This window comes from Pongo pygmaeus, chromosome 11, assembly GCF_028885625.2.
Source record: "Pongo pygmaeus isolate AG05252 chromosome 11, NHGRI_mPonPyg2-v2.0_pri, whole genome shotgun sequence".
NCBI lineage: Eukaryota > Metazoa > Chordata > Mammalia > Primates > Hominidae > Pongo > Pongo pygmaeus.
In genome coordinates this window covers 79,197,605-79,217,175 of record NC_072384.2, presented here as the reverse complement: position 1 = coordinate 79,217,175, position 19,571 = coordinate 79,197,605, and the positions used below count along the sequence as shown (strand labels likewise).

At 35.1% G+C, this 19,571-nt stretch overlaps 1 protein-coding gene across 7 annotated transcripts in view; it reads left to right on the top strand.

The window, feature by feature from the left end:
- Window positions 1-19,571, top strand: part of ZNF385B (zinc finger protein 385B) — a 430,199-nt gene that overhangs the window by 337,853 nt on the left and 72,775 nt on the right. For 5 of the 7 annotated variants that reach the window (XM_054477895.1, XM_054477893.1, XM_063647666.1 and 2 more), the window contains 2 exons: window positions 10,716-10,754; window positions 14,991-15,101. In XM_054477895.1, coding sequence (XP_054333870.1) covers window positions 10,716-10,754; window positions 14,991-15,101 — 150 coding nt within the window. The remainder of the gene's footprint in view (window positions 1-10,715; window positions 10,755-14,990; window positions 15,102-19,571) is intronic. The other 2 variants (XM_054477896.1, XM_054477894.1) reach the window with 1 other exon arrangement.

Genomic DNA, 19,571 nt, shown 5'->3' with positions numbered 1-19,571 from the left:
TCCAGTTAGGATTTTGTTTGGGTGGGTGGGGGAGGTTCTGGGGCTTAAACGAAAACAATTTTTTTTTTTTGAAGTTTGAAAATGTAGATGATCCGTGACATTTTACCACTGTGTAATGGTTATGTGGCATGCGGAATTAAGAGCCCAAAATATTTAAGATTAGAACACTGCACATTAGTTAATTTGTCTAGAGCTTCACTAGTGCTCAATTGTCATGTTTCTTCTTAGTGAAAGGGTAAGAAATGTGTTGGCCACCATTTTGGGGAAAAACGCTTCATTTCCATTTAGCTTTGCAAAATGAAGAAATATATTCAAACAGAAATATATTCAAAGGCCCAGGTTTCTCTTTTGCACTTCTTCCTGCCTGGTGGAGTTTTCTTTTCATCTTACACCTTTTTAATTTGTGTCATGGACCTCAGCATCAGGATATATCTGATTAGTTACTGAACAGCCTTTCAAACTTAGCTTTGACAGAATGGTTTTGAAAGGATGTCAGTTAATGCATGTGGCTGTTCAGGAGATGTATTGATTTTTAGATCAAGAAAGTTTATTACTCCTCTAGTCTCTTAGAAAGCCCTTGTAACATATTTTTGAGCTCGTTTACCAAAAAACAAGTAATTGTATCCTTATTTGGATTTGGAGATTTAGCACCAGTGTTTTTTTAAACTACATCTATAAGTATCGGCAAGTATTCTTCAGTTACTCGTATACTTTTTTTCCTCTCCTAAAAAATAAAGAATCCTATTTTATAAAAAGATATTTCTCAGATTTATTTTTGGCACTGAATTTTATGTTATGGAAATTTAATTTGAGGACAATTTTGGGGATTGTTTTCAAGTCACTATTTAAAAAGAAAACAAAAGGCCAAAAACTGTTTACTGTCTTTTAGCTCAGATATTTGGCCTGTCCTTCCAAACTTTGGGATGGATCTCTCTTCACATGTGCTATGGAATAACCGTTTCTCATGTCCTACACTCAAATGAATCTCTATTTCACATTTTACACATCTACTGAAAAATTATTTTTTAGTCTGTATTCCTGAAATACTTCTCATTTCATTTCACCCGAAGGAGATACAATACTAAATAAGGAAACACCCAACCCATTTTATTTAGATTATCTCGGTGAATCTAGTTTCTGTTCCTATCACTCAGAATAGTATACTATAACCAGTTTTGTTCGTATTTATCTTTGGGTGATAGAGTTTATTGTCAATTATATAAGTCTTGAGCTATTCGTTGTTGCTGTTTAAATATGAATATATCTCACTGAGAAGTATAAAGTATAAGTACTTTGAGGACAGTAACTTCTCCACATACAAAACATATTGATAGCACTTATCATCATTTTATTTCTTCTTCTAGGCTACTAAAATTCACAACAGAGGCAAATTCTTATTAATTCCCTGAAAGATTTCCAGGTAGTTTTTCATTTTGCTTGAAACATCTATAATTTTCTCATTTTTTTTCAAAAGGGCATCTACTAATATCATATGAACATTTTGTTATGCATGATCTTTGAAAGACGTTACAGATCTTTAAAATCTTATGTATACTTTGACCAAAAATTAGGAACATCAAATCTTGAAGATAAAATGAAAACCCTATCAAGAACTTTCTTAGCATCCTGATGGAAAAATACCTGTCTCCCCTAATGACTTCCAGTCATATCTAAGCGTTTGCTTATTCAAGAATGGAAACAAACAAAGAAAAGCACAGAGTTTTCTTAGACGACATAATTCGGCTCATTACCTTAATGCTTTTTCCCTACATTGAAAATAGTAGTTGCATTTGGGGTTGAGGGTGATCTGGGCTTCTTTAATAAATCACATTAACCAACCAGACCTTTCAGTGTGCATTTAAAACCTGAATATGAACACCTATGTGATAGAATTTCAGTTATTTAGTTTACTCATTTAAAACTCAAATAGGAACATCAGCTCCAAAAACATTGCTGGGTATTGTGTGTTAGTGACTATGAGGTATAAGTAAACATTTAATTAAGTCCCATACCCATTTCAGAAATAAACTGAAAGTCTTATTTGTTAAACTGAACTTTTTGAAAAGCTCTTTGAAGTGGCTTCTTAAATTACCCAGCAGCATAACTACAGCTTTGCTGCATCACTCTTGATCCCCACAGCATGGAAAGTCACCAGGCATGTGGAGCTAGCCAGGAAAATGGAACATTTTAACATTTGGACTGACCATATTTGTTACATACAAGGATCTACTGTGAGAGTTAGACATTCAGCTTCAGTCAGGTACCCAGGCCTAACCTTATGGCATCTCCTATTAACAAAGTAACTATTGTCTGAAGAAGAACTTAAGAATTTTTTTTTCTACTCAGAACAGTTTAAAAATTATCTGTCGAAAGCATTACTAGGTTTCCACTAAAGAGAAGGAGATGGTGAAATCACCAATTCATTTGCTTTTAGCTTTTTTACTTTTACCATTTGGTAACTCCTTATGGTTCTAAAAGTATAAAAGATGAAAAACATTATTTTGTTGTAATATCCTCACACAAAACTGTTAGCGCTTAGACAACATATGTATTTATTTTAAAGACAAAAGAAGTAACTCATGGTCATTTTGCTATTCACTCACCAAGTTCCAGGCCAACCGCACCGTACAGAAACCTGTTAGAAAGGTCTCCAGATGAAAGGTGTCTAGTACTTAGCACTCATCCTTAGAGAACTTTCAAAATGCAGATTACTTTAGTTTATCTTTCTTCTTGGGATTATGATGATGGTGGTAGCTCTGAGATCAGTTGTTGTCTTGCTACTTGGTAATTGAAAAAAATCCTCTGCAGGCATCTCACAGACTGACAGACTGTGTTGGAAGCTGAGGAGCATGTCTCAGTCTACAGGTTTTACCGATTATATGAGTCTGGATTCTGTATCAACTTCTCTAAATCATGGAAGAGTGGTTTGTTTTTTTTTTTTTGCATATTTGGTATGACTTTACATGTAAAAGTATCTGAATTACAGTGGGTATCAAGGCAAGAAAAATGTGTTTTTAAAAATTCTTCATGATAAAATATTGTTTCTTTCCCATTCTTCTATTTTATTTTATTTTTCAATGCTACTTACAACCCTCTGAAAATACCTTATTTATTACTTTAGAGATTTGGGTCTGGGTCTTCCCAACTAGAATGTTGGATATTTGAAAGCCTATTCTCCACTGTATGTCCAGCTCCTAAAACAATGTATGAAAGGTACTTAATAAACTTTTATTATATCAATAAAATTTCAAGAAAAATATAGTAAATATATAAACAAATTGGAAATCATACATTTCTAAATGTGTAATATGTTGAAAAGGAGCAAAAATTCCTAAGGAGAGAACTGAATATTTAAAGTTGATATGAAACCCTTACCTCTGAAAGAGTTGTACCTCTTACAACCAGAGTCATCTAGAAAAAGGACATTATTTTATGACAGAAACCCCAAAATAAAATGAAGATGAAATTTCTCCAAAAAAAAAATGACCAGAAAATACAGAGTTCAGTCTTCTTTTCAAAACAGATCTTCAAGATACATCACAGGATTTTTTTTTTTCTTGACTTTAGTCATCCTTTCTGTCAATGGAATATACAACTATTGTTTGGTAAATCTCAGAGCTTTTCAAAGGAGGCCTAACAATATGGAATTAGAGTGAAATATATCAAGCTTTCTAAATTCGTATTTTAGAAAACAGAGGAAAAAAATGAAATGCTATTCTGTACTCTACTCTGATAGGCTGCCTCATCTCTGGGCTGACTCCCTTGTGTTTTCTATCGGGAATATATGCTGCCATTAAGGAAGCCCTAGAAAATTGGGAAAAACTGAAATCCTGGGGTCCCGCTTAGTTTCGGCAGCTATTAGATGTTGCCAATAGTCAACCAGCCTCAAAATACTTAAAAGCCTGCAACATTTTGATAAAATAGTAGTAGTAGCAATAGTAATAAAGCTTCACTGGATCCAGGACTTAGATGTAACGTAACCTGTCTATTAGTTTCTGAAGTATGTGTTGTGTTGTTATTGCCTTTATAACAGTTCTGAGTGACTGGTTAACTTTCTGCTTGGGTAGTTGTATCCCAGTGAAAGGAGGGTCCCAGTTAATGTTGTTGCAAGCCACAACCAATATGTGGTTTCAGCAAAGAGCTGGGGATTCTTGAGGAAACCATCTCCCCAAACATTTCACCCTTGGTTTAATAAAGTTTGTGGAGAGAGTGACATGCCATTCATCTTCCTTTCAGCAGAACTGATAACATTCAGGTGAACCCTTGTCAGGGTGCTCTGGGTAGGAGAAGCAGTGTCAGCAAGGCAAGCCTCAGCTTTTACGCACTCCAGGTGCAAACATGCAGATCCCATGGTGCATGCACTCCCTGTGTAATGTTCTATTTGCTTTATTTTTTTTTCTTTCTTTTTTCTTTTTTTTTTTTTTTTGAGACAGAGTTTTGCTCTTGTTGCCCAGGTTGGAGTGCAATGGTGCAATCTCAGCTCACTGCAACCTCCACCTCCCGGGTTCAAGCGATTCTCCTGCCTCAGCCTCCCGAGTACCTGGGATTGCAGGCATGTGCCACCATGCCTGGCTAATTCTGTATTTTTTTTTTTTTTAGTAGCGACAGGGTTTCTCCATGTTGGTCAGGCTGGTCTTCAACTCCTGACCTGAGGTGATCCACCTGCCTCAGCATCCCAAAGTGCTGGGATTATAGGCGTGAGCCACCGCGCCTGGCCATGTGGTGTATTTTTAATGAGCCTTCTGAATTGAAATCCAAAATAGTACAAAGTTCTATAGTTCCAGCCTGGGCAACATGGTGAAACCCTGTCTCTACAAAAAATCAGCTGAGCATGGTGGCACATACCTGGAATCCCAGCTACCCAGAAGGCTGAGTTGGGAGAATCACTTGAGCCCAAGAGGCAGAGGTTGCAGTGACCCAGACTGAGCCACTGCACTCCAGCCTGGGTGACAGAAGAGACACTGTGTTAAAAAAAAAAAAAAAATTCTGTGGTTAAACTAGTGTTGCCAACAATATGCAATCCTTTGTATTTCTTGATCTTTGTATATTTTGATCTTTAAGAGAAAAAAATTATCTTTGTTATTGCTGTATCTGTTTTCTTTCTATTGAAGTTTTCAAGAATTTTTAAAAAGTAAAATATCAACATAAAGGCGTATGGTCAGAGTCTTTAAATATGAAAGATAAAACCCATTTTAAAGTAACTTTAGAGAAATATCGCTCTTCAGTGACACAGCTATCACTTAAACATGTTGTTTCATGAATATTTGAAGTTCTGTTGAGACCCTATGGTCACATCCTTTCCCATAAGGCTGATATTCAAAAAGGAAGGGATAAAAAATAGTTATTCTCTTTGTACTACTGTAATAATGATAACGATGCTGATAATAATCATGTCTGCCTCATGTGATGATGGAGACTGTAATACCACAATATCACAGTTTAAAAGTTGATACTTAGCCAAACTTCCAGAAGGCCCAAAGTCACAAGGGTTTGTAGCCGCGATCTGCTTAGCAGCAAATCAAGGACAGGTGCAAATGATGACTGCCGCTTGCAAACACGTAATTTCTAAATACTCCCAGGACTTTTTTTTTTCTGTGTGCAAACCCAACAGTTATAATGAGGAAAGAAGACAGGGCAGCCCAAATTTTTATTTATGGCTTTCCTGAAGTTGCACAGGAAGTAATGGGCTTATCCTAAGAATATCAGAAAGAGAAAACCTAGACTCGCTTTTTCAGAAAACTTTTCCTTAAGCACCTTAGGTTTGTGTAGGCAGCAACCTTCCAGGCTGCAGAAATTCCAGGAATGCTTATCCATTCTTCTCCAAACCCATACCCTTTAGCAGTGGGATGCAATACACTCATGATTCTCGCAGTGTTCCTTTAGCAGGGAACAATGTTGGGGGAGATTCCTACCTGTGTTTGAATGCTGACCTATGAACTTGAGGGTGATTCATTATTGAACCTCTCAAAGCCTTTGATTCCTCATTTGTTAAAGGAGGATAATAATCATGTCTGCCTCATGTGATGATGGAGACTACAGGAGGTAATTCCTTAGTATAGTTCCCAGCAACTCTCAGTAAATAAAAGCTCCTCTTATAATGATGTTTATTATTGTTATTACACAGCTAGAAAAAAGAAAAAGAAAATACCCCTGGGAGAATAACACATGGATGTCACTGTCAGAGGGAAAAAAAAAAACCCAAAGTATGGGTGGGGGAAGAGGAGACAGACCTTTTTGTGCCTCTCATGCCTCATTGTTTTGCTTAACGGCAACTTCTTTTCCCAGCCTCCAATTGAGTAGAGTTTGTACTACCTTTTTCACTTTTTTAACTTTTTAAATTATGCCCTTTTTTGTGTTTTACTCATTTTCCTATCCAGTCTGAGACAGCATCTAAAACATATTGGACCTCTAGAAATATTTGCTCGATGGCTGACTTTAAATTTTTTTTTTTTTTTTTTTTTTTTGAGACGGAGTCTCGCTCTGTCACCCAGGCTGGAGGGCAGTGGCACGATCTCGGCTCACTGCAAGCTCTGCCTCCCGGGTTCACATCATTCTCCTGCCTCAGCCTCCCAAGTAGCTGGGACTACAGGTGCCCACCACCACGCCCAGCTAATTTTTTTTAATTTTAGTAGAGACGGGATTTTACCTTGTTAGCCAGGATTGTCACTATCTCCTGACCTCGTGATCCGCTGGCCTTGGCCTCCCAAAGTGCTGAGATTACAGGCGTCAGCCACCGCACCCGGCTGACTTTAAATTTTTTTTTTTTCCTTGTAGAGGAAGTATACTTTATTTTTTTAATTTTTTTATTTTTATTTTTTATTATTATTATACTTTAAGTTTTAGGGTACATGTGCACAACGTGCAGGTTAGTTACATATGTATACATGTGCCATGAACTCATCATTTAACATTAGGTATATCTCCAAATGCTATCCCTCCCCCCTCCCCCCACCCCACAACAGGCCCTGGTGTGTGATGTTCCCCTGCCTGTGTCCATGTGTTCTCATTGTTCAATTCCCACCTATGAGTGAGAACATGTGGTGTTTGGTTTTTTGTCCTTGCGATAGTTTGCTGAGAATGATGGTTTCCAATTTCATCCATGTCCCTACAAAGGACATGAACTCATCACTTTTTATGGCTGCATAGTATTCCATGGTGTATATGTGCCACATTTTCTTAATCAAGTCTATCATTATTGGACATTTAGGTTGGTTCCAAGTCTTTGCTATTGTGAATAGTGCCGCAATAAACATACGTGTGCATGTGTCTTTATAGCAGCATGATTTATAGTCCTTTGGGTATATACCCAGTAATGGGATGGCTGGGTCAAATGGTATTTCTAGTTCTAGATCCCTGAGGAATCGCCACACTGACTTCCACAATGGTTGAACTAGTTTACAGTCCCACCAACAGTGTAAAAGTGTTCCTATTTCTCCACATCCTCTCCAGCACCTGTTGTTTCCTGACTTTTTAATGATTGCCATTCTAACTGGTGTGAGATGGTATCTCATTGTGGTTTTGATTTGCATTTCTCTGATGGCCAGTGATGGTGAGCATTTTTTCATGTATTTTTTGGCTGCATAAATGTCTTCTTTTGAGAAGTGTCTGTTCACATCCTTCGACCACTTTTTGATGGGGTTGTTTGTTTTTTTCTTGTAAATTTGTTGGAGTTCATTGTAGATTCTGGATATTAGCCCTTTGTCAGATGAGTAGGTTGTGAAAATTTTCTCCCATTTTGTAGGTTGCCTGTTCACTCTGATGATAGTTTCTTTTTGCTGTGCAGAAGCTCTTTAGTTTAATTATATCCCATTTGTCAATTTTGGCTTTTGTTGCCATTGCTTTTGGTGTTTTAGACATGAAGTCCTTGCCCATGCCTATGTCCTGAATGGTAATGCCTAGGTTTTCTTCTAGGGTTTTTATGGTTTTAGGTCTAACGTTTAAGTCTTTAATCCATCTTGAATTAATTTTTGTATAAGGTGTAAGGAAGGGATCCAGATTCAGCTTTCTACATATGGCTAGCCAGTTTTCCCAGCACCATTTATTAAATAGGGAATCCTTTCCCCATTGCTTGTTTTTCTCAGGTTTGTCAAAGATCAGATAGTTGTAGATATGCGGCGTTATTTCTGAGGGCTCTGTTCTGTTCCATTGATCTGTATCTCTGTTTTGGTACCAGTACCATGCTGTTTTGGTTACTGTAGCCTTGTAGTATAGTTTGAAGTCAGGTAGCAAGACTAATAAGAAAAGAGAGAAGAATCAAATAGATGCAATAAAAAATGATAAAGGGGATATCACCACCGATCCCACAGAAATACAAACTACCATCAGAGAATACTACAAACACCTCTACGCAAATAAACTAGAAAATCTAGAAGAAATGGATAAATTCCTCAACACATACACCCTCCCAAGACTAAACCAGGAAGAAATTGACTCTCTGAATAGACTAATAACAGGCTCTGAAATTGTGGCAATAATCAATAGCTTACCAACCAAAAAGGGTCCAGGACCAGATGGATTCACAGCCGAATTCTACCAGAGGTACAAGGAGGAACTGGTACCATTCCTTCTGAAACTATTCCAATCAATAGAAAAAGAGGGAAACCTCCCTAACTCATTTTATGAGGCCAGCATCATCCTGATACCAAAGCCGGGCAGAGACACAACCAAAAAAGAGAATTTTAGACCAATATCCTTGATGAACATTGATGCAAAAATCCTCAATAAAATACTGGCAAATCGATTCCAGCAGCACATCAAAAAGCTTATCCACCATGATCAAGTGGGCTTCCTCCCTGGGATGCAAGGCTGGTTCAATATACACAAATCAATAAATGTAATCCAGCATATAAACAGAACCAAAGACAAAAACCACATGATTATCTCAATAGACGCAGAAAAGGCCTTTGACAAAATTCAACAGCCCTTCATGCTAAAAACTCTCAATAAATTAGGTATTGATGGGACATATCTCAAAATAATAAGAGCTATCTATGACAAACCCACAGCCAATATCATACTAAATGGGCAAAAACTGGAAGCATTCCCTTTGAAAACTGGCACAAGACAGGGATGCCCTCTCTCACCACTCCTATTCAACATAGTGTTGGAAGTTCTGGCCAGGGCAATTAGGTAGGAGAAGGAAGTAAAGGGTGTTCAATTAGGAAAAGAGGGAATCAAATTGACCCTGTTTGCAGATGACATGATTGTATATCTAGAAAACCCCATTGTCTCAGCCCAAAATCTCCTTAAGCTGATAAGCAACTTCAGCAAAGTCTCAGGATACAAAATCAATGTACAAAAATCACAAGTATTCTTATACACCAATAACAGACAAACAGAGAGCCAAATCATGAGTGAACTCCCATTCACAATTGCGACTTTAAATTTTAAAAGTAAAGAACCTGGTTTCTATTTCTGTTTAATAGAAGAGCTACCAGGGCCTACTATACTGGATAAGTAATAAATGCTTACCAAATGCTTTTTAGAACATTGGTTAAAATAGATCGTTAAGTTTAAGGTAAGATTTCCCCATCTTTACAAATAGTATGGGCTGGGCAAGGTGGTTTACGTCTGTAATCCCAGCACTTTGAAAGGCTAAGGCAGGAGGATCACATGAGGCCAGAAGTTCAAGACCAGCCTGGGCAACATAGTGAGACCCTGTCTCTCCAATAAATAAATAAAATTTTTAAAAAAAATTTAGCTGGGCACAGTGGCACATGCCTGTAGTCCTAGGTACTCGGGAGGCTGAAGTGAGAGGATCATTTGATCCTATGAGTTTAAGGCTTCAGTCACGCCACTGCTCTCCAGACTGAGCAACACAATGAGTCACTAAGAATAAAATAAATAGTATAGATAAAAGAAAGTCTTGTACAATTCTCGAGTGGTATTTTTGTTTCATAATGGGGGTGATGCCCAGTTCCCATCCCAGTGTTACCTGATGGCTAGTTAAATCCTTTTAAGACTCTTATAAGAATAAAACTCAAATTTCATGCCTCTTGAAAAGTACTGGGATAGTTGAACAAGTTTATAATTCTATTTTCTCTGCCTAAAGTCCCATGTAGCAAAATTTTCTAGAGTCTAAATATAATCTAGTATTATGTCAAGTCGCTTGAGCACACAGCCCTCATCTTAGATTCATCCTACCTTTAGTGAAGTGCTGCAGTGTGTTTATTTTCCCTGTGTCTAGGTTTCACTTGCAGCTGCATATTTTTATATGACTTTTTACACTGTGGAGATGTAAATTACTTTTTGGTTTACCCAGAGAAAGTAATGCTCTTTTAAAAAAAACGCACACAGATTTGTAGTCCCTGTAATCTTGAAGACACCAAAAAAAAAAATTGTTCTTATTTTGATATTGAAAATATGATAGATGATATAAGGCCAGCTTCATTAATTTGTTTTATAAGTACTACAATATAATTGTTAATTTGTCTGTACATGGCCTCCAATTACCTCCTCAATTCCTGGTAACAGCTGCAACCTCATCTTTCACTTTTATTACCTACCAGTTAATTGCACTAATAGGTCTTGCTTTTCATTTCTGCATGATTTTCATTAGAGAAAGTGGCAAGTGTTAACTTTTGATGCCTTTTAGTTAGTGTTTCAGGCTTTTTACTCAAAGAAAAGCAAGGAAAATGGGTTCTTTAAATGTTCATGTAATTGTGCTTCCTAGCCTCAAAATTCCAGATGACTGCTTCTAACTTTTACTTTTTTAGAAAAGAAGAGGCTTATTTGGGACCAATAAATTTTGCCAGGTAAGGAATATTGGTAGCTAGATCTATGTGGTAGGGTATTTTTTTTCTTTAAAAAAGCATCTTTAGTATTATTTCCTAATGAATTATACTTTTCTCAATCCATAGGCAGCTTTTTTTGCACAATGTGAACTAACATGAGCTAATTTAATATGACTACTTAATAAGACATTTGTTAATGTAAAAGATATAAACATTTAAGAAATATTTTTGAAAGTACTTGTTCATTTTTAACAATCGAATGTCTATAAAATGCCAAATGAATCTTTAAAAATGAGAATTTGTTATGTAGTTGCAGTACCTCCAGTATTTTTTGAGTAGTCTACACATGAAATCATTATGATATAGAAACATAGTTTTGACTGTACTAACATGAGTTACTTGCATTTATCACATTTTAAGATTTATGATAATGTTTTTATTAATTCTGAACTTTTTATTCATCCTGAAACTTGATGATAGAATGAAAGAATTATCATCGATTTAGTTACATGCATCTCATTATGACTACAGAGAACTGTTTTTGCACTAGCAGAGAAAAAAATTTAAGTTAACATAAATTAACATCATAGTTGTTTTGTCTAGCTTTTAGAGCATTGTACTAATGCTGAGAACAAAAATTGAGAATTTTACCACTTTATACTTTTTAAAAAGGTATCTGAAAGCCCTCTTCATTACTGTCACATTTGGATCCCATTGAAATGACTCGAGTATTTGTAGTTATTGCATCAGAGGGCAAATACTCAAAACATTAGCTTGACAGTGTCTGTTTCAAAATCAGATAAAGTGACAAGTGGGGCATTCTTTTTTATTCCAATTAAAGTCTCTATTCAACTAAATCATCTAAATCATGTCCCCCAAAATAACATTTAAATATAAAAATATAACTATAGAATTTAATGATAAACAGCAGAAGAAGAGATTTAGACTAGAAGAAAAAGTGAATCTTTTCCAGAAACCTTAAGGAAATACAGAATCAAGAGGAAAATAAAGAAAATCTGTTCCAAGTGAGACAGATGGGGGTACAATCTTGATACAATTAGTGATAAGTTATCCAAAGGATGAAAAGGCAGAAAGAGTTAATGACAAGTAGCAAAGAAAGTGTAAAAGGGCTGTGCTTATTTAGTTGATTTTATGAGAAAAATTAGGATTACATATACAAACTGGAGGAGCCAATTCTGAGGGGAGTTTCATGAAGGAACCTTCTTAATCTGGTGCTTTTTAGAGAGCAGATGGATGGAAACTTGCCTACCTTTCTATTTGGAGTTCTCAGTCTCAACTCACCTTTCAGAATGGAGAGCTCTCAGCCTTGGAGACACAAGGGCATACTTTCAGGCCAATGTGATGCAAATGTGAGATTTGAGCAGAATAAAACTATTAGGGGCCGGGCACGATGGCTCACGCCTGTAATCCCAGCACTTTGGGAGGACAAGTCAGGCAGATCGCCTGAGGTCAGGAGTTCGAGACCAGCCTGGCCAACATGAAGAAACCCTGTCTCTACTAAAAACACACACACACACACAAAAAAAAAAACTGGCCAGGTGCAGTGGTGGGTGCCTATAATCCCAGCTACTCAGGAGGCTGAGACAGGAGAATTGCTTGAACTCAAGAAGCAGAGGTTTCAGTGAGCTGATATCGCACCACTGCACTCCAGCCTGGGCCATGGAGCAAGACTCTGCCTCAAAACAAAAACAAAAACAAAAACAAAAAAAAACTATTAGGAGTTATGTAAAAAATTATGTAGGCAGCTAACAATTTTTAAAACTTGATGGGAATATTTATTTTCAAAGATTTTGTTGGAGATGTCAATAGATATAATAGTCTACTAAGACCTTGAAACTAGATATTCGTACATGTATCTTTTGTCTTTCTATGTTTGGGCATGGAAACAGCTAGGATATATGGATTCACTTTGAGGAAAGTTTTAATTTTGATGTTAATTTCAATATATTTTTTGAAAGGAGTAATAGGAAAGTGTACATTATTTCTATGATTTATTGTTTAAGTGTACTTCAATTTGATTTAAAGAAAAATATTAGTGTATGGATATGGCAAAAAATAATGAAAATAGCATGCATAAAACTAGTATTTAGGGAATATTCATATAGTTTAATCCCATGTAGTTCACATATCACCAGATGGGAAGTATTTTTCAGAGCCTGAGATCAGAAACTATCTCAATAAAATGCTCTTGTTCTTTAACTTCGCAAAACAGTGGGCTTCTTTCATCCTGCCAAGATAAGTTAGCCTGTTTTATTTTTAAGCCTGCCTAAACTGATTCGCCATGTCTGGTAACTGTCAGAAAGTATAGTTTCCTATTTTGCAAATAGGTAGATGGGATTTAAGTATTTGTGTTTGTGAATAAAATAAGAAAGTGAACTAGGAATTTATTTTCTGACCTTTTGAGATTTTCTTTGTCACATAGTTTTTTAAATTATTATTCTCGTTGAATAAAATCTAATACAATCAGTTATGACCTTCAACAGTATGAATCCCTAGATTTTCCAGTAGTGATATGTTAGATTTAGTAGTTAAACATAATAATGTTAAGAAGGTTTTTCTTTTTTACTTATTAAATTATAATATATAAAATTGACCTTTTGAGGGGGAAAGTTCTATGAATTTAATATATGTATAGATTTGTGTAACCATCACATTATAGTTAGGCTATCTCTCCAGAAAACTCCCCCCTTAGCATTTTTGTTTTAAGATGGAGACAGGGTCTTGCTGTGTTGCCCAGTCTGGTCTCAAACTCCTAAGCTCAAGTGATCCTCCTGCCTCAGCCTCCCAAAGTGCTGGGATTATAGGCATAAGCCCCTGCACCTGGAACCCTCTTAAAATTTTTAAGTGTCCCAAACCACCATAACTGTTCTTTATAATAGGAATACATCGTCCTGTCATCTTTCTTGAAATTGTAGCCAAAAAATAGATTAATTTATTATTCAATAACTCTTCAATCCACTTGCCTTTCTAATGTATTTAGCTTCTTCTAATGGCTAATTTTGCATTTTGTCGATTTATAATTGTGATCAGAGATAGTACTCATTTCTCCTCTCTGTCAAATATCATCAACTAATCCAGTCTTAATCTCTAACCTCAGGAGATTTCCTAGACAACGGTATCAATGGATCTGTCCTCATTCATATTACATCTGTTATATAATGTTTTGCTTGTCATCTGCATTGTTTTTTGAACTACCAGTTGTCTGATGTAAATGTTGGAGATTATTATCTGGAGTACACAAGAGAATCACTGCTGTGTCTCTTTTCATAGGCTCTGCAGATCTAGGTGTTTCTTTTCCTGAGTGTTTTAATGACTGTGCCATACTTTTTCTGTTGGAGTACTTGTATCACTGTATATTTCTCTGAATATATATAATACATGCAAGCCAAAAGGGGAAAATCACAAGCTATAAATCAAAACTTTACTTGATTAATATTTAACCAAGGGTTGCATGTCAGCCAATCTGTTTTAGGCATTTAAGTGTACAGTTCTGACATGCATTTTCAGTAGAATGAATTTCAGTCTATAGCACATGAAAGTTAACAAATTATTTTAAAATATATATTCAGTCAATACTTTCTGTGCTCTGATAAGAGCCTGTCATTTATGACTTTACCATAAATCAAAAATTAAGAAGCATAAATATATTTGTAATAATTGTTATTGACATCATTTGAGGCCATCTTAAGTATTATTGCCTCATACAGGGAAAACATTAACATTTTTAGTTGGGCATAGTGTGGCACATGCCTGTAGTCCCAGGTACTCAGGCGGCTGAAGCAAGAGGATCACTTGAGCTCAGGAGGTTGAGGCTGCAGTGAACTATGATCATGCCACTGCATTCCAGCTTGAGCAACAGAGCAAGATCCTGTCTCAAGAAAAATAAAAGTTAATTTTAACCTTGACCTTTGGATCTTAAATTTTATTGTTTTATGATTCTTCTAAGGTTTTTCAAGGCTCCTTCTAGAGACATAAGGTTTCTGGAAATATGGTGATTCTCTTGTGGTTTTTTTTTGAGTTATGTTTTCAAAGCCATTTTTTGTTTTCATTTTTGTCATTTGTTTTTGTTTTTAATTTTTGGAGACAAATGTGTTACTATTGAATGAGATTCTTTATTGTCTTTGTTTAGGAACTAAAAGTTTAAACTTTATGGAATATTTCAACTACTGTTATTTGCTCACACTATTGTCTTTTCTTTGAAGTTACAAATTGACTATTTTTTCATTTGTTCTTCAGATGGATCCTGTGCAAAAAGCGGTTATTAACCATACATTTGGAGTATCCATTCCCCCAAAGAAGAAACAAGTTATTTCTTGTAATGTCTGTCAGCTTCGCTTTAATTCAGATGTGAGTATCACCTTTTCATTATTCTCTGTAGTTTGTCAGAGCTAAAAGTCTGATTGATCTAAATATGTACATTTCTTCATATTTACATACTGTAGCAGCCACTCCTATTGGTAGCCCACTAATTTCAGGATGCCAGATTTCCAAGGGATTTGGGTTCAATGCCTAAAACTTGAACAATAGAGTATGGTTGGCCCTCTGAATCCACAGGGTCCATATCCATGGATTCAACCTAGATCACATTGAAAATATTTTTTAGAATAACATTAGAACAATAAAAAACAATACAAATTTTAAAACCAATAGAGGATTATAGACAATAGTCTATAAGTGGCTAATATCAAAAATTAAGAATTTATCTATGCAATCAGTCTCAACTATACCATTTTACAATTAATCTCACTATATTCACTTGTCAAAAATACTTGACTATCAGAAAATATGAAAAAAGTTTTAAAATGCAATGAAGAGATTTTAAGAATTAAAATGCAATAAATGTGGAAGAAAACCATTTTTACTATTTGACATCAAGTGCCACATTTCATGTTTGTGTCAAATCTTGTTAAATACCTAAAAGAATTATTAATTTCCTATATGATTTATATTTTCCCAGAACATAAAATACAGAGAAAGTTTCATAAACTATTTTATCTGTCAAGCATAACCATCCTGCTAAACAAAGATAACAAGAAAATGGAACAAATCACTCTCTTTTATGAAAATGGGTTTTTAAATTTATAAACAAAATAGCAGGAAAGCAAAATAAACAATATTAGAATATTTGCAATATCCAATTACCAAGTAAAGCCAATGACCGATGTAAATCAGAATCCGAAGGCTGCATATAATATGTGGTATTTCCTGAGTTACTTGACCCCTGTAGCCATTTTGCAAAGAGCTTGTTACAGAATTAATGTTGTTTAGAAATACTAAAATAATAATCACTCTTGTTTGCATATACCATTAAATTATGTTTTGATAATTCTACATAGGAAGCATAATAAAAAATCATAGTCATTGGAAAAGAGATGTTTATCATGATTTATGAAATTATATTTAATATAATTTTAATCAAAAGTCCAATGAATTTTTTGGTACATGATAAAACTTCATGTTCAGGAATCAAAATGTACCTAAATAAACTGAGAAATATACAGTGTTAATTCATTTGAAGTCTTAATATTGTTAAGATGTTAGTTCTTCCCCAAATTGATCTATAGATCCAGCACAATCCTGATCAAAATCTCAAAATGCTTTTTTATTATAGAAAATGGCAAGCTGTTTCTTAAATATACATAGAAAAGGAAAGCCCTAGAATAGCCAAAACATTTTTTTAAAGGTCAAATTTTGAAGACTTAACACTTCCTGATTTTAATACTTACTCTAAAATCTACAATAATCAAGACTGTGAAATTGGTGAAAGAATGGTAGACACATGGATCAATGGAACAGAACAGAGTCCAGAAATAGACTCACACCAATATAGTCAGTTGATTTTCAACAAAGTTGGAGAGTGAATTCAATGAAGAAAGGCTAATCTTTTCAACAAATAGTGCTAGAAGAAGTATGTATTAATATGTAAATTCAAAAAACGCCTTGACTACTACCTGATACAAAACATAAAAATTAATTCGATAGGATCATTCATAAAATAAAAACTTTAAAAAACTATTAAACTTCTAGATGAAAACAGTAGAAAATCTGTTTGGCTTTGCATTAGGCAAAGCTTTCTTAGAAAATAAAAAAGTGTGAATATTGATATATTGGATTTCATCAAAATTTAAAACTTCTACTCTTTAGACTGTTACACTGTTAAGAAAATGAAAAAACAAGCTATAGACTACTAGAAAATATTTGTATCTGCTTAAGAAATTGCATACAAATATAAATAACTTATAACTCAATAATAAATGATAAAATCGGAAAACAATTTTAACAGGCACTTTACCAAAGAAGAAATATGAATGATGAATAAGCACATAAAAAAATGCTCAACATGTTTAACGATTAAGGAAATACAGAATAAAACCAAAATCAGATAGCACTACACCTATTAGAATGGTGAAAATTAAACAAATTGATAGGATCAAATGGCTAGGATGAGGAGCAACTGGACCTCTCATACATTGTCAGTGAGAATACAAAATGGTACAGCCACTTTGGAAAACAATTTAGCAATTATTAATAAGAAACTTTATAAAGTTATACATACATTTCCCATATGATCCAGCAATCCCACTTCTAAGTATATCCCCAAGGCAAATGAAAACATATATTAATCCATATGTGCTGCTTAAAGTAATTTTATTCATAATTGCCCAAAACTGGAATTGACCCAAATGTCCATCAACTGATCAATAAACAAACTATGTTAAAGCCATACAATGGAAATAAAGAAATAAAAGTAAATAGAAATAAAGTAAAAGTAAAATGAAAGTACTGATACATGCTACAACATGGATGAATCTCAAAGACAGTATGCTAAGTGAGAGAAGTAAGACACAAAGACTATATGCCATATGATTGCACTCAGATAACTTTCTGCAGAAGATGAAACTATGGGGATAGTCAGATCAGTGGTTAACAGGGGCTGAGGGTTAAGTTAGGGAATTGACCACAAACGGAAATGCAGGAACCTTTTTGAATGATGAAAATATTTTATAACTTTATTGTTGTGATGTTTACATGACAGTCTTTGTTTTTCAAAATTCGTTAAGCTGGATACCTGAAAAAAATTTTACTGTATGTAGAGTATACCTTAGTAAACCTAACTAGAAAAAAATTAATGATATGAGCCACAAAATATTTTATAAATAGGAGACTAATTTATGATAGAGATATAACTACTAAAGTATATTAAACTACAATTTTACTACTAGAATGAAAGTATAATAAGACTTTTGTAAGAATAGATGCAATAATAAATACTGAAATAGATTCAAGTAAATTTTACAGTATTGCTCAGTTATTCAAATCTTTAGAGTTATACGGAGAAATTAAAGTCTGTTGTTATATAAATATGACATGAAAATGTTTACTACTTACCTGACCACTTATAAAACAAATGCCCACCTAAAGACATGCTGCGTCTTTAACACTGGCATTCTCAGTGCCATAAGGCCAGATGCTTGAAAACATCTCTCAGTACAAAGCAAATAATAGATTTCAGAATTAAATTGCAAAAATCGTGCAAAAGATGCATGATTTTATGAAGTCCATTAATGTAATAGAGAACTGCTTGGTTTAAAGCCACTCACAAATAAGGATTTGCTTATTAGAAGAGTTAATTTAAGAAGAGTAAAATAACAAGGTTGATGATAGATTCTTCAAAACAAGAGATGTTGAACATTGACTGAATAATAGGGGCTTAGGGACAATTATGAATCTCTCAAATTAAAAAATAACATATTTATAGTTCAAAATCATGATAATATTAAAAAACATATTGAGGCTGGGTGCAATGGCTCACTCCTGTAATCCCAGCACTTTGGAAGGCCGAGGCGGGTGGATCACTTGAGGTCAGGAGTTCGAGACCAGCCTGACCAACATGGTGAAACCCTGTCTCTACTAAAAATACAAAATTAGCCAGGCGTGATGATGCACACCTGAAATCCCAGCTACTTGGGAGGCTGAGGCAGGAGAATCGCTTGAACCCAGGTGGCAGAGGTTGCAGTGAGCTGAGATTGTACCATTGCACTCCAGCCTGGGCAATAAGAACAAAACTCCATCTAAAAAAACAACAACAACAAAAAACCACCACACATTGAAAAAACTATCCCTTTCCTCATCTTCCCAACCTCCATGTCATTCCCTATTTGTAATCACTTTAATATTTTTTGCATATCTTTCCAGGGCTTGCTTATGCAAATATAACTAAGTATGAATACATATTATTTCTTCCCTTTTCTATGTAAATGGTAGCATACTATTGACACTCTTCTTTGCGTTGCATTTTTTATGTAACAATATATGCTGGAGAATTTTTTTCTATCAGAACATAGAGAGCTCCCATACTCTTTTTATAGATGTGGTAGGCAAAGATGCCCATATCCTAATTTCTGGAACCTGTTAATATATCTTACATAGCAAAGTGGAATTAAGGTAGTAGATGGAATTAAGGGAGCTAATATTCTGACCTCATGATAAAAGGATTGTCCTGGATCATCCCATGGTCCCAAGGTAATCACAAGGTCTTTAAAAGTAGAAGAGGGATGCAGAAGAGGCAGTCAGGGTGATGCTATCTGACAAGGAGTCCACTGGCCATTGCTGGCTTTGTAGGGGAAGGAAGGAGCCACAAGCCGAGGAGTGTGGGCAACCTCTAGAAGCTGGAAAAGACAAAGAAATGGATTTTCCCTTAAAGCCTCCAGAAGGAATGCAGCCCTGCTGACACCTTGATGTTAGCCCAGTAAGATCCATACCAGACTTCTGACCTCCAGAACTGTAAGATAATAAGCTTTTAAGCCACTAAGTTTA